Source organism: Rhinatrema bivittatum, chromosome 1, assembly GCF_901001135.1.
Source record: "Rhinatrema bivittatum chromosome 1, aRhiBiv1.1, whole genome shotgun sequence".
NCBI lineage: Eukaryota > Metazoa > Chordata > Amphibia > Gymnophiona > Rhinatrematidae > Rhinatrema > Rhinatrema bivittatum.
This window is the reverse complement of record NC_042615.1, coordinates 114,038,428-114,053,541: the sequence shown is the minus strand read 5'-3', so window position 1 is coordinate 114,053,541 and position 15,114 is coordinate 114,038,428. Positions and strand designations below refer to the sequence as shown.

Here is a 15,114-nt window from a genome sequence, read left to right as displayed (position 1 = left end):
TTTCCTAGGGATGCGGGAGGAGCCGTGAACAAGGTGAGGCAAACTGGGCAAAGCCGTCTAGCACCGACGGACGCAACAAAAAGATTCCGGAGGACAAATTGGCCGAAGTTGCTGTCACAACGGCCATCCCTGTCCAGACAATAATGCAAGGTGAATGTGTGGAAGGAACTCTATGTCGCAGCCTTGCAGATCTTGTCCACAGGAACTGTTTGCAAGGGGGCTACTGAAACTGCCATGGCTCAGACAGAATGAGCTTTGACATGGCCACCCAGCTGCAGTCCTACCTATGTATAGTAGAAAGACATGCAATCCACTAGCCAGGTGGAAAGAGTCTGCTAGGTAACAGCAATTTCCAATCCGTTCCTGTCAAAGGAGATAAAGAGTTGCATGGACTGCCTACTGTCCACTCCAGGTTCAAGGCTTAAGGCTCTCTTGCAATCCAGACTGTATAGAGCCCATACACCTTGGTGTGAATGAGACTTGGGAAAAAAGGTGGGCAGGGTGATGGATTTCCATCTGAACCAATCAATCACCACATTCGGCAGGAACTTAGGGTGTATGCACAGAACCACACAATCATGAAAACACTTTGTGTAAGGTGGATACAACACCAAAGCCTGAAGTTCACTGACTCTGAGCACCGAGGTGACTGCTCCCAAGAAAATGACCTTCCAGGTTAGGTACTTCAGGTCACAGGAGCACAAAGGCTCAAAGAGAGCCTTCATAAGCTGGGCCAACAGCATGCTGAGGTCCCAGGAGATCGTGGGGGGTATGAGGGGAGGTTTCAACTGAAGCAGACTCCTGCGGTCTTGATGCAGCCCTGCGATAGGCAAACCATCCCCCCCCCACCTCCCTTGGTGGTAAGCCCCAATAGCACTTAGATGGACTCTGACAGAGTTACTCTTTAAGCCAGCCTCCAAGAAATGCAGGAGGTAATCCAGAAGCTTTGCTGTGGAGCAAGAGAATGGATCCAAGCTGTGACTCTCACTCTAAATGGAGAATCTTCTCAACTTCAGGCCATAAAACTTCCTAATGGAAGGCTTCCTGGACTCCACTAAGACCCGAGACACACTTTCTGAGAGGTCCAGGGGCTGTAAAGTTTCCCTCTCAACATCAAAGCCATGAGAGATAAGGCCTGGAAGATGGAATGGGGCAGTCTGCCCCGATCCTGCGTGATGAGGTCTGGGGAGGAGCCCAGACTGATTGGCTCCTACCAGGAGAGATCTGGCAGGAGCAGGAACCAGATCTGCCTCGGCCAATAAGGCACAATGAGAATCATGGTTCCCCGGTCCTGCTGGAGCTTCAGGAGAGTCTTCGACACTAGTGGAAGCGGAGGGTAGGCATACAGGAGACCCTTGCCCCAATGGCGGGCAAAGGCATCAGATGCTGGCTTGCCGTTCTCCCTGGACAGGGAACAGAACTGATGTACCTTCCCATTGCAGGGGGAAGTGAAGATATCCATGTCCGGGGTTCCCCAGAGACAGAAGATCCAATCTGCAACTTCCTGCTTCAGGGATCATTCATATGGGCAGAAGGAACGACTCAGATCGTCCTCCGGCATGGCACAAAGCAGGATGCTCTGGGACAGAGCCCACAATCATATCTGGAGCACCTCCTGATAGAGGAGGAATGACCTCGTGCCTCCCTGCTTGTTGAGATACCACATCGCCACTTGATTGTCGGTCTGGACGAGGACCACCTTGTTGGCCAGGTGATCTCGAAACGCTCAAAGTATATATCAGATTGCTCAGAACTCCAGGAAGTTTACCCGACATCGCTCTTCCTGTGCTGATCATCGACCCTGTGTGCGAAGACCTGCAACATGGGCACCTCAGCTCAGATGGGAAGCATTCATGGTAAGCACAACCTGAGCAGGGGGAACCTGAAAAAGTACTCATATCTCCAACTGGATAGGGTCTACCATCACTAGAAGGAGTCCTGGAGTGGCAGAGTAACCCTGATGCACCCCCAAAGGTCTTGGGTGGCCTGGCACCACTGGAACCGCAGGGTCCACTGTGCCCTGCGCATGTGCAGTCGAGCAAAGGGGGTGACATGGATGGTCGCAGCCATGTGTCCCAACAGGCGCAGCATATGGTGCGCAGATACTTGGCGACTCAGAGATTGCTCTTGCTAGGGATACCAAGGTGAGCGTTTGATCCCGGGGCAAAAACACTTGAGCCGTGTTGAACCTGGCACTAATGAAGTCCAGCTGCAATGAAGGGACTAGCTGTGACCTCAGGTAGTTGACCAGAAAGCCTAAGGTCTTCAAGACCCAAATGATGGAGTGTGGCGCTCTTGATGAGCCAGTCTTCCAGGTAGGGAAAAACCTGCACTTGTAGCCTCTTCAGGTAAGTCCCACCATCATCAGGCACTTTGTGAAGACGCAAGGTGCAGATGCCAGTCCAAAGGGCAGCACCTGGTACTGAAAGTGATTCTCGCCCACCACAAACCGGTGGATGTGCAAAATTTCAATGTGGCTATAGGAATCTTTTAGATTAAGGAAGCAAAGCCAGTTCCCCCTCCGCAGGGGAGGAATTAGGGCACCCAGCAAGACCATCTTGAAACTTTTGTTCAAGGCCCTCAAGCCCAGAATTGGAAGAAGGCCCCTTGTTCTCTTTGGAATCATGAACTACCTGGAGTAGAAGCTGCTTCCCCACTGCCTTGGTGGAACAGGCTCAACTGCCCTGGCCATTCTGAAGTTGGAGAGCTCTGTCAACTGTATTTCCTGATTCACCGAAAACCCCCAAGAGGGGCACGGGGGAAGAGTCTGGAGGGGGGGAAATCTCTTAGAAATTCAACCTGTATCCCTGACGAATAATGGACAGGACCCACTGGTCAGAGGTGACAGCCGGCCAACGGACCGCAGAGAACCGCAGCAGGCCTCTGACAGGAGGGACTGTCGTCGAGGGCATGAGTGGCTGGCTTACACTCCCTCGCAGCCAGTCAAAACCCCCATGGCAGGGGTCTACTGGGGTGCTGGCTGAGTCCTCGAGGTGCGTGGCTGACTAGGGCAAGCCCTAGGGCCAGCCCACTGAGACCTCACCCTACCTACCGGAGGTAGTACTTCCTTGGGCAGTAAAAAGGGTGCCTGGGACCCTGCCGCAAGGACTTCTTGCCAGAGGACAGTTGGTCCGAGGTGCTGGCTAAAATATGCTGGAGGGTCTCATGATGATCCTTCAGCTATGCCACTGGCTCCTTAATCTTATGCCTGAAGAGATTTTCCCCAGTACAGGCAAGTTCGCTATAAGCTCTTGCACCTCTGGGCAGAGGTCAGAGGCATGTAGCCAAGCTACGTGCCCTCTGTGGACATTCTTGCCACTGCCTCAAAGATGTCATATGCCGATCAAACATCATGCTTATTGCACTCCAAACCCTCCTGAACAACCTTCAGGAAGTCCTCCTGTAGTTGCTGAGGGAGGCACTCCACCAGATCCTGGACCTGCTTCCAGAGGTCCCTGGAATACTGGCTCATATACAACTGGTACAGGCAATAGGGGCTGCCAACATGGAGCCTTGGAAGACTTTCTTCCCTAGGGCTTCCAGGGCCCTGTGCTCGTGACCTGGAGGAGCCGAAGAGACCTCTTCACCTTCTTAAGGGCGGATTCCACCACCATAGATTGGTGCAGAAGCTGACACCGCTCAAATCCCATGGTAGGCTGAACCGCGTCGGTCTTCCGGTTCATTGGGGGTACCGAAATGGGGTGCTCCTAGATCCGGACAAACAATTCCTTATGCCATGGACCAGGACAGCAACCACTTCCTTAGGTGCATTCATGTACTGGAGGACCTCCAGCATCTTGTGCATAAAGTCATCTTCCATCAGGAGGTGGAAGGGGAGAGACTCAACCATGGCCCAAACAAAGTCCACAAATGTTAAATCCTTGGGAGGAGATGGCTCAGAGGGCAGGTCCTCAGAGTCATCCAAAGAGGACACGGAAGCCTCGACTCCCCAAGGGTCATACAGGGCTTCCTCATTGCTCAGATAGCCCAAGGAGCCGTAACTGTGCCCAAGACATGGGGCTCCGAGGGCACCGAAGGCACAAAGGGCAACAATGGACCCAGCAGGGGCACAGGCAACGCTGGCTGCAGAGTCAGCTGCAGAAGAGTCACCAGCCCTAATGGCCCTCCCTTGTCCAAGGAATCGGCAATGGGAATGGCTTCTGGTCCAGGCAGTATGGTTGCCCCCAGGCCAGCAACGGCACCCAGGGCATTGGCAAGGACTGGGTCGGCAGTGCACAGAGGAGTAAATCCAAATGCTCCAGTAACGGTGCCAACATCGACAGCACAGGCTCTGGCAGCGGTGGCAGCCCCAATGGGACCGGCAGCTTGATACCTTGTAGGGCTTGGCCGACCACCAACTACACTATGTGCTTCAACTCCTCCTAAAATGCTTTCAAAGACAGCTTAAGGAGGAGGAGGAGGCATGACCAGGTCTCTCTTAGAGCCCTGAGAAGACCAGTGCCTGGTCCTGGAACCTGTGGGGGCCACACCGAGCCCTCAGCCTCGATGGAGGGCAACACCTCCTTGGCATGGGGCCAATGCCGGTGTCTTCCTGAGCTTGGACTCGTGTGAAGACAGTGATCAATGACAGTACTTCCTCGACTTCCCAAGGTGCTCGGCCCGGACTTTCCCCAGCGCCGAGGGAGACTGTGACGAACCAGAACTAGAATGGGAAGAAATAGAGTGAGGCCAGTCCCCAGCTCCCCAATTTGACCTGGGGAACCGGCGGTGGAGAAGACAGTATGTGAACGGAGGCTACCGGGTCCTCCTTCCCGCAAGGCATCGACGGTCCCAATGCCAAAGGTGAAGGGATTGTATTCCTGGGGCCAATCAGCTTCTCCATCTTGTTATGGCACGTGCAGCGACCCTTGGGGGATCATCTGGGCACAGAAGGACATCCCCCGACGTTGCGGGATGCCCCCAGGCAAGAGATGCAGATCTCGTGGGGTGTGTGATGGACATAGTCCAGGAGCACTGGTGGTATCAGTGAAAGCCTGACAACGCCATAGCAAAAACCAGCCAATGAGCGGTCGATGACCAGTGGCCACCGGGAGACGGCACTGTTGGGAATCAACCGCAAAGAAACGGGGGACTTACCACGAGACTAAGGCTTGGAAGGATCAAGGGTCCCGGCGTGGAGAAAAGCAAAAAAAACTCGACCATAGCAGTTTTCCAAAGAAAAAGCCAGCGCGAGCTCCACATCCACAAGACAATCACTCTGCGGAAAAGAGCAGACCGAAGAGGGACCCCGCATGGACGTGTGGATAGTGGCATGTTGGGCATGCGCAGTGTGCTTAGTCAAAGTTCTAGAAACTTTGAAAATTTTCCGTGCTGGGCTCCATCTGATGTGAGGACTACCATCCTGCTTGTCCTAGGAGAATACAATTACCTTACTGTCTCATAAAATTGTCTGTATCATAAGGTTATTGGTTAAAGCAGGGTTGCTTACCTGTAACAGGTGTTCACCTAGAACAGCAGGATGTTAGTCCTCATACATGGGTGACATCAGATAAAGCCCGGCAAGGAAAACTTTTTTCAAAGTTTCTAGAACTTTGACTAGCCACACTGAGCATGCCCAGCATGCCACTATCCACGCGGAGTCCCTCTTCAGTCTCGTAATATAGAATTACAATAAAAATAAAACAAATAAACAAGAGAAACCCAAGTCCGCAGGGTGCCGGGTGGGTTTTGTGAGGACTACCATCCTGCTGTCCTAGGAAAACACCTGTTACAGGTAAGCAACTCTGTTTTCTCCTAAGACAAGCAGGATGGTAGTCCTCACACACGGGTGAATCCCTAGCTACAGGCTGTCCCTGAAGGTAAAACGACCAACAACCACCTAACACGTGCCAATGGGCTCAACAACAGTGATGTTGGTAACAGAGGAAGACAGCCTGAACCTGAAAAATGGGGCCTAGGCAGGATGAGTTGGGTTTTACAGCTGAAAGAGATTCCAGAGGACAGACTGGCCGAAGTTGCTGTCGCGCCGGTCGTCCCTGTCCAGACAGTAATTTGAGGCAAATGTGTGGATAGTGTGCCATGTTGCCGCCTTGCAGATCTCGTCCATGGGGACTGCTTGCAAATGGGCCACAGAAGTTGCCATGGCCCTGACAGAATGAGGCTTGACAAGGCCCCCAAGTTGCAATCCTGCTTGCGAACAGCAAAAAGAAATGCAATCCGCTAGCCAATGGGACAAGGTCTGCTTAGTCAACGCAAGCCAAATCTGTTTTTGTCAAAAGAGATGAAGAGTTGCATGGATTGCCCGTGGCCTGCTGTCCTCTCCAGGTAGAAGGCCAAGGCCTTTTGCAATCCAGGCTAAGAAGAGTTCTTTCGCCCTGGTGCAAATGAGGCTTGGGAAAAAAGGTGGGCAGGACGACTGACTGGTTCAGATGGAAATCCCTCCCCACCGCTGGCAGGAATTTAGGATTTGTGCGCAGCACCACCCTATTGTGAAAGAGCTTCGTGTAAGGCGAGTATGACACCAAAGCCTGAAGTTCGCTGACTCTGCATGCTGAAGTGACCACTACCAAGAAGATGACTTTCCAAGTCAGGTACTTCAGGTCACAGGAACACAAAGGCTCAAAAAGAGCCTTCATAAGCTGGGTCAGGACCACATTGAGGTCCTAGAAGACAGTGGGGGTCCTTAGGGGAGGATTCAGCTGAAGCAGACCCCGCATGAAGCACCCAACAATAGGCTGCACCGAGATGGGGAAACCATTCACCTCTCGGTGATAAGCCAAGCTCCAGTAGAACTTAGATGGACTCTGATGAAGTTGGTCTTTAAGCCAGCCTGCGAGGGATGCAGGAGGTAATCCAGAAGCTTCACTTTGGAGCAAGAGAGTGGGTCCAAGCCTTGATGCTCACACCACACAGAGAATCTCCTCCACTTCAAGCAATAAGACTTCCTAGTGGAAGGCTTCCTGGACTCCACCAGGTCCCGAGACACATAATCTGATAGGTCCAGGGACTGCAGAATCACCCTCTCAGCATCCAAGTTGTGAGGGATACAGCCTGGAAGCTGGGATGGCGCAGCCTATCCTGATCCTGTGTGTTGAGGTCTGGGGAGGTCCCCAGACTGATCAGATCACGCAGGATCAGATCACGCAGGTTCTTGTGGCCTGGTTTGGCCTCTGTTGGAAACAGGATGCTGGGCTTGATGGACCCTTGGTCTGACCCAGCATGGCAATTTCTTATGTTCTTATAAGTGGGAACCAGATTTGCCACGGCCAGTAAGGAGCGACAAGGATCATGTTCCCTGGTCTTGTTGGAGCTTCAGGAGAGACTTCAACACTAGTGGGAGCAGATAGTACGCATACAGAAGGCGCCTGCCCAATGATGAGCAAAGGTGTCTGATGCCAGCTTGCTGTCCTCCCAGAACAGGGAGAAAAACTGATGCACCTTCTTGTTCTAGAGGGAAGCGAAGAGATCCACATCTGGGGTTGCCCAGCGACAGAAGATCCAATTGGCAACCTCCTGCTTTAGGGACCACTTGTGCGGGCAGAAGGAGCGACTCACATCATCCGCCATTGCATAAATATCCTGTCTGGAACAATCTGGTGACTTTTGCAAGCAACTGTATGTACAAATATTTTTATATTGCCATGATGAAGTGATCACCCTGGAAAATTCCTTTCTTTAGTAACCGATAATGTAAGAGTCCTCCTTCAATGAATGTGTGAACAGTATAATGTAGCACCTACCTCATCAAGTTGTGATCATATGGACACTCTGGTTACCAACCATGAAGTCACACATTCACTTGCTTTAACCAACCACCAAGGTGGCTTGCAGTTACAATATTCATCAGTTTCAAAACAAATACAGACGTGTAGGCACTCCACAATTGCAGCTTTCATAATTTTTCTTCTATTTTACTATCACAAATTCAATGTACACTATTTCTTTTAAGCAGCCATTGTTTCACTTTTTATCTGCAATGTTCTCAGTCACATTTGCCTCAAATTACTATCTGTGGACAGGGACGGCCGGAGCGACAGCAACTACGGCCAGTCTGTCCTCTGGAATCTCTTTCAGCTGTAAAACCCAACTCGTCCTGCCTAGGGCCCATTTTTCGGGTTCAGGCTGTCTTCCTCTGTTACCAACACCACTGTGGTTGTGCCCGTTGGCCGTTTTGCCTTCAGGGACAGCCTGTAGCTAGGGATTCACCCACGTGTGAGGACTACCATCCTGCTTGTCTTAGAAGAAAACAGAGTTGCTTACCTGTAACAGGTGTTTTCCTAGGACAGCAGGATGATAGTCCTCACGAAACCCACCCGGCACCCTGCGGACTTGGGTTTCTCTTGTTGTTTGTTTGTTTTATTTTTATTGTAATTCTATATTACATATTCTATATGCCAGATAAAATGCGCTCTCCTGTTTTTATATTTTTTTAGGGTTCTTTTTTTCCTCTCTCTTTCTTCATCGAATGTTTAGATAGATTTTTCTTTTTTCCTTTTGATTTGATTCCTCTTTTGTCCTTTTGTGGATCTGAATTGCAGAGGTTGAATACGACTTATCTTTAGTTCTTATTTTCTGTTGTTAATTTTCTGAATCCCTATGCTTCTACCAGTTTTCCTTTTGAGACCTAAGTCTTGGAATTTGTATTATAGACTTATTTTTAAAAAATTATCCAAAAATCAATCCACCTGTAGGTGTTTTCAGTTCTGCTTCACTTGTTTTCTGGTCACTGGTTCAGTTACTCTGTTTTATTTAGAAAAATACACAGGTATATATTTGATTAATGGAAACAAATTAAATTCAAACTTTTTCTAATATCTCAAACAATTTAAAAACTACATTTCACAAGACTCTCACAGAGAAGTGATGGCCTCCACCTAAAAGAAAATCCATTTCCTTTGATCTGTAAAGAGAGGAAAAGTGCATAGAAACTTGTGCTAATTCAACCTATCTTTTGTCTCTGTTCTACATAAAAGCAGTCATTTAAACAAAGACCTTCAAGCAGCAGTTCCCACTCATATAGATAAAACTTTAATAGGAGACTTTTTAAAGGTTACGAGTAAAAAATTAGCACTTATGCATGTAAAATAGCATGTCCATGTATATGAGGTATTTAAAAAATGCAATCATACACATGCAAGTAAATATATGTGAGCAAACTTGTGTATGTAAAAAAGGGGCAGCCCTGTGAAACTGACACACTTAAGTCTGTTACATGCGTATATTTACACCTGCTAATTATCTTGTGTAAGTGAGAATAAAAATTTTATTCCCAAATATGAACTGGGTAAGAGGTATGAGTAAACTGTTACGCATGCCACCCCCAGCGCGGCCCTCTCACCTTTTCAGACGGACTCCAGCTCCAGGCTCCTCTTCACTGGCGGCGGTGGGCCGCCAGCTCCAACCTCAGGTTCCATCCAGTGCTTCCAGCCCTGCCACACTACCCAGTGTTGCCAGCCAAGATGTCCCTGTTCATCGGGCCTCTCCACGTGGCCCGTGGAGAGATGCTGCCATCAGCCTTCCTAGGTGTGTGCGCATCATTAGTTCTTTTAAAGGGCCCGCGGTGGGAACCTGGCTGCGGACTCGGATGCTGACGTCAGACTCCAGCGTATAAAAGCTCAGGGCTCGCTCCAAAGCGTTGCCTTTGTAACAGGTCTCCTCGTACTCAGAGTACTCGTTGCTGATCCTGGAATCGTCTCCTCGTTGTGTTCCTGTTATCCTGTGGTTCCCAGTTCCTGTTCTCCTTGTTCCTGTTTCGTTCATGTGTTGGACTGACTCTTTGGATTTGACCACCGCTACGCCTGACTACTCTACAGCTTATCTCCAGCCCCGGACCTCCGCTACGCCGGACTACACTTGCCTTCTTCGTGCCCTGACCACTGCCTTGAACAACTATGCTACAGAGTTCCACTTTGCTTGCCATAACTTCCACTCGCTGCCGGCTCTGATCCTAAACTGTCTCCTCTCACCTATGCTCTGGACGTGGACTTACAAGGCTTAGGCCTTCCTTTGCTTAAGCACCTCCAGTTACTCATTGTTCCTTTGGCGCCTGAGTTCCAGTACCGAATCCAGTCCAGGATAGGACTACGCCATCTACTAGCTGCTGTCTCTGGACGAATCACCTTTCATCTCTACCTAACCTCGAGGGCCACCTAAGTCCTGCCAGCCCCAGCACCCAAAGGCTCAACCTGAGGGGAACTAGGGATGGTATAGGTGAAACTCCAGCGGCCTCTAGTTTCAGCCCACTCCACCTGCTGACGGTGGGGATCCATAGGATCTTGCCTACGGGTTGCGTCAACTCCACCTCAGCCCAAGGGTCCACCTCAGATGCAACATAAACTGGGGAGAATTCAGGCTGAAGAACCAGGAGGGTCTTGATGGACTGAGTGAACGAGTAGATTAATTGGTACAACTAGTAATTTCCTTGTCATGCACATGTTACAAAATCTCCTGAATTACATGTGTAAAATCCAACTCAGGGGGGTAAATGCGTGTAAACTGCGCTGGTAAAATGTTCACGCGAAGCAGAGTTGCTTACCTGTAACAGGTATTCTCAGAGGACAGCAGGATGTTAGACCTCACACATGGGTGACATCATCAGATTGAGCCCTGATGCGGAAAACTTATGTCAAAGTTTCTAGAACTTTGACTAGGCAAGCTGAGCATGCCTTATACCACACATCCATGCAAAGTCCCTCTTCAGTCTCGTAACACAGAAATACGATTAAAATAAAAAAATAGGAGAAATCCAATTCTAAAGGGTGGCAGGTGGGTTTCGTGAGAACTAACATCCTACTGTCCTCGGAAAACACAGGTAAGCAACTCTGCTTTCTCTGAGGATAAGCAGGATGGTAGTCCTCACACATGGGTGAATCCCTAGCTACAGGCTGCTCTCCAACAATAAAGAGGACCAACAGACACCCAACCAGGTGCCAACGGGCATAACACCAGACAATAATGAGATATGAATGTGTGAAAAGAACGCCATGCCACAGCCTTGAAGATCTCCTCCATGGGAACTGCTCACAAGTGGGCCACAGATGCTGCCATGGCTCTGACAGAATGAGCTTTGACATGACCCCCCCAAGATGCAGTCCTGTCTGGGCATAATGGAAGGAGATGCAATCTGCTAGCCAATTGGATAGTGTCTGGCAATGACAATGCTCAACCTATTCTTATCAAAAGAAACAAAAAGGTTGGGTGGACTTTCTATGGGCTTCTGTTCATTCCAGATAGAAGGCTAAGACTCACTTGCAGTCCAAACTGTGCAGTGCTCGTTCGCCTTCGTGCAAATGGGGCCTGGGAAAGAATATTGGCAAGTCGATTGGTTAAAATGGAAATCCATCACCACCTTAGTCCGGAACTTAGGGTGCGTATGAAAGACCACCTGTCATGATAAAACTTAGTGTAAGGTAGATAAGTCACTAAGGACTGGAGCTCGCAGACCCTGCACACGGAAATGACTGCCTGAGGCGTGACTAGCACGGCTCCTATGAAGTCCAATTGAGGTGACTGGCTGAGATGGGACTTTGGGTAGTTGAGAACTAATTCCAGCAGTTCCAACACCTGAATCGTCAAGCACATGGACGTGATGGCCCCTGCCTGAGATGTGTCCTTCACCAGCCAATTGTCCAGATATGGGAAGACATGCACTCCTAATCTGCAGAGGTGCGCCACCACCATGGCCAAGCAACACCCGGTAATGGAAGTGCTGTGTTCCCACCACAAATCGAAGATACCTCCTGTGAAGATCTTGATATGCCTACCCTTATACCCCTGCGTTAGAGGCAGGGGTAAGGGTAGGCGGCAAACCTTCCCCCAGCCCCCGCTCACCTGCCCTGGCCACGTCCATGGGCAGGTGAGCGGGGGCTGGGGGGAGAGAGGACTGAGGGGAGAGAGGACTGGGCAGCCCCAGTCCTCTCTCCCCTCCTCCCAAAGCAACTTTAATCAAAAGAAAACCTAAAAACCTAAAATCTCCTCCTCCCGAAGCAAGGCGCAGGGCCAATAGCGACTCGACATGTAAAGTATTGTGAATAAAGTGTAACCAAAATTAACTTACTTTTTCTTTCAGCCCTCTCTTCCCTCCTCCGGAGGCGCGCACTGTGGCTCTCCTGCCTCCCGGGGGCGGCCGGCGGCGAAAGCGGTTTCCAGCGGCCCCCGCCGGCGAAGATGGATGAACGCACGCCCGTAGTGCACAGGCGCTCAAGCCAGCGAAAGCACATGAACGGGCGTGCGTGATGTCACGGCGAACGTTCATACGCTTTCGCTGGCTTGAGCACCCAAATTGACCGGTGCGCGCCTCTGGAGGAGGGCAGAGAGGGCTGAAAGAAAAAGTAAGTTAATTTTGGTTACACTTTATTCACAATACTTTACATGTCGAGTCGCTTTTCGCCCTGCGTCTTGCTTCGGGAGGAGGGGATTTTAGGTTTTCTTTTAGTTAAAGTTGGAATCCACTTCCTGGTACCTGTCATTTCAAATGTCATTTCAAATGACATTTGAAATGACAGGTACCAGCGCACCCAGGATACTGTACCAGAGCACCCAGGATACTGTATAGTAAAATGGATTGTGCTTCATGGACAAGCGTTGGACGCGGCTTGCATTTGCATGCCATTTAAATATAGTATCGAGCGGTATGTGATCCGAACTGTGCGTGCGGCAAACGCGGGTGTGCCCGGCACTGCCGCACTCTTTCTACCGCGTCCGTACTGTATCGGCCTGACAGACTGTAAGGAAGGAGGCACAGATAGAGGATTGGCTTTCCTCGCCACGGGGTCACTTCGGAGGTATTGTGGCAAAAGCCAATGCATCCCCACGCCCAGCACCGTGCATTGACAGGGACCCTTGCTGATGCTGCTTAGGCTTCCCTTGATGCTCAGCCCAGTCTTTCCCTGGTGCCAATGCTGAAGACGATGAATCCAGCGTCCTCGGCCCAGAGGAGATCAACTGTCTGTCTCCGGCGCTCCTATCTGCCAATGACAGCGATGGAACATATGGTCCCACCAATATCAATGGCATAATGTCCATCGGTGCGGCTCCAAGGTCCATCAATGCCGATGGCTCAGACTTCCTAAACCCAAAGAGCTGATCCATCTTGTCGAGCCAAAGCAGATGTCCCTTCGGGGTCATTTGGGCACACAAGCGACAATCCCAGATGTCATGCAATGCCCCCTGGCAGAGGACACATATCTCATGAGGATCCGTAATGGACATGGTCCTCGGGCACCAGGGGCATCAATGAAAACCAGACATAGCCATGATGGAATGAAAGAAAAGGGGTCGTAGCCACTAAACGATGGCGGCAGCCGTCGATGGCCAGCGGGCACTGGGGCACCACTGCTTTGGGGAGAATCAACTGTGAAAGGAAACTTACCAGAAACACCGAAAACCCTGACTAGGCCACTATGGGGAAGGCACAGAAAGGGATCTGGTGATGGAACAATACCGAAAACCGTGAAAAGCTGTGATGAAAAAAAGAAGTTTTCAACTAGGCCAGAAACAACCAAAATAAGTTCAATCAGGCCACGAGGCTTACAGTTCCATGGAAGAGACTGAAGAGAGACCCCATGTGGACGCGTGGTATAGGGCATGCTGGGGATGCTCAGAATGCCTAGGTAAAATTCTAGAAACTTTGAGATAAGTTTTCCGCATCGGGGCTCCATCTGATGATGTCACCCATGTGAGGACTACCATCCTGCTTGTCCTCTGAGAAATATTTTAAAGTTAGATGCAAAAATACACAAGTATAGCAGTTATACACTACTTATCCAGCTAAATGTTGAAATTGGTACTTATCCAGACCATATTAGTGGCATTTATCCAGATAAGACTTCAAAAGCTACTTATCCGGCTAAGTCAGGTAGCCAGATATGTCTAAAAAGCACTAATTAGCTGGCTAAGTAGCGTTTGAAGACTTATCTGGCTATCTGACTTAACTGGTTAAGTAGAGCTGTTTAAACTTAGCTGGCTAAGCAGTGGTTTTACCGCCACTTATCCAATAAGTTTTACAAGTGCTACATAGTCGGATAAGTCTTCAATCACTACACATATGGCTATCTTATTTATCCAGATAGTTCTTAAAAAGCACTACTTACTCGGTTACGTAGCACTTATTAAGACCTATCTGAATATGAGGCACCACGCATCAGATAAGTTGAACCTTATCCAGCTATGTTTAAATACGTACACATTTGCACGCATGATATAAAATACATGAGCATGAGTTGGTGCGCACATGTTTTAAAGTTATCCTTTGTGTGAACACCCAAACTCAGGGCCATCAGGACAGGTGGGCAGGGAGCCATCAGAACATTGCAGGTGGATGCCCCACTCCCCATCCCCCCCATGGTTAGCTCGTCACTAGTTCTTAAATATGCTGCATGTCCATAAAGGACTATATAGATGTAGAACTACTAAGTTTATTCAAAATATAAATTCAAAACAGTAGTGAAATCTATCAGACTGCAAAAAATAACTTTCAGTGAATTATGGGAGTTAGATTTTTTTTTTTTCAAAAAATTGCAGTGCCATGTCACCTGGTGTAAAGATTTATTAAAGTGGTTGTCTTGAAAACAAAACCTAAAAATTATGAAAAATAATGACCGATTATAATATAGACTAGCTGAAGCACTAGTTACCTGGAAAGCAGATTGTTAGATGCTCCATTAGTGCTTCTTGTGTGACGGCTTTTCTTGCTGAGTTCATTGTTGAAATGGCCAAGCAAAGGATTTCCCCGAGAGGAATGAACTGCGACTGACTGATGGGAGACATACTGATGGGCGACACATCACCTGCAAAAAGAAAGCATATTCTTGAGGAAACATGTCACTTAAAACTCTTGTAAAAACAATGGTGCTCAAACTGAAGGTCAAGACCCATTAGTGAACACCAACAGACTTGTAAGGGGGTCGCAAGATGAAGCAGCATTACTAGACAATCCAAGTGAAAAAGGGACAGCAAGACAGAAATGTCTGTACAATATTTTACACATAAGGGCATAACTGTCATGGTATTAGAGATATAACAACCTCAGACTGATTTTTGATTTCACATGGGGAAACCAGGCAAAGAACTGGATATATTACTGTTTCTAAAGTGGTAATAACTTCACAGGGAGAAGTTACTGTATATGTATAAAATGGCAATCAAGTACTACAT

General features: G+C 49.1%; 1 protein-coding gene across 4 annotated transcripts in view; it reads right to left on the bottom strand.

The window, feature by feature from the left end:
• Positions 1-15,114, bottom strand: part of STOX2 (storkhead box 2) — a 257,037-nt gene that overhangs the window by 75,978 nt on the left and 165,945 nt on the right. For all 4 annotated transcript variants that reach the window (XM_029583616.1, XM_029583841.1, XM_029583689.1 and 1 more), the window contains exon 2: positions 14,595-14,747. In XM_029583616.1, the coding sequence (XP_029439476.1) occupies positions 14,595-14,747 (153 nt within the window). The remainder of the gene's footprint in view (positions 1-14,594; positions 14,748-15,114) is intronic.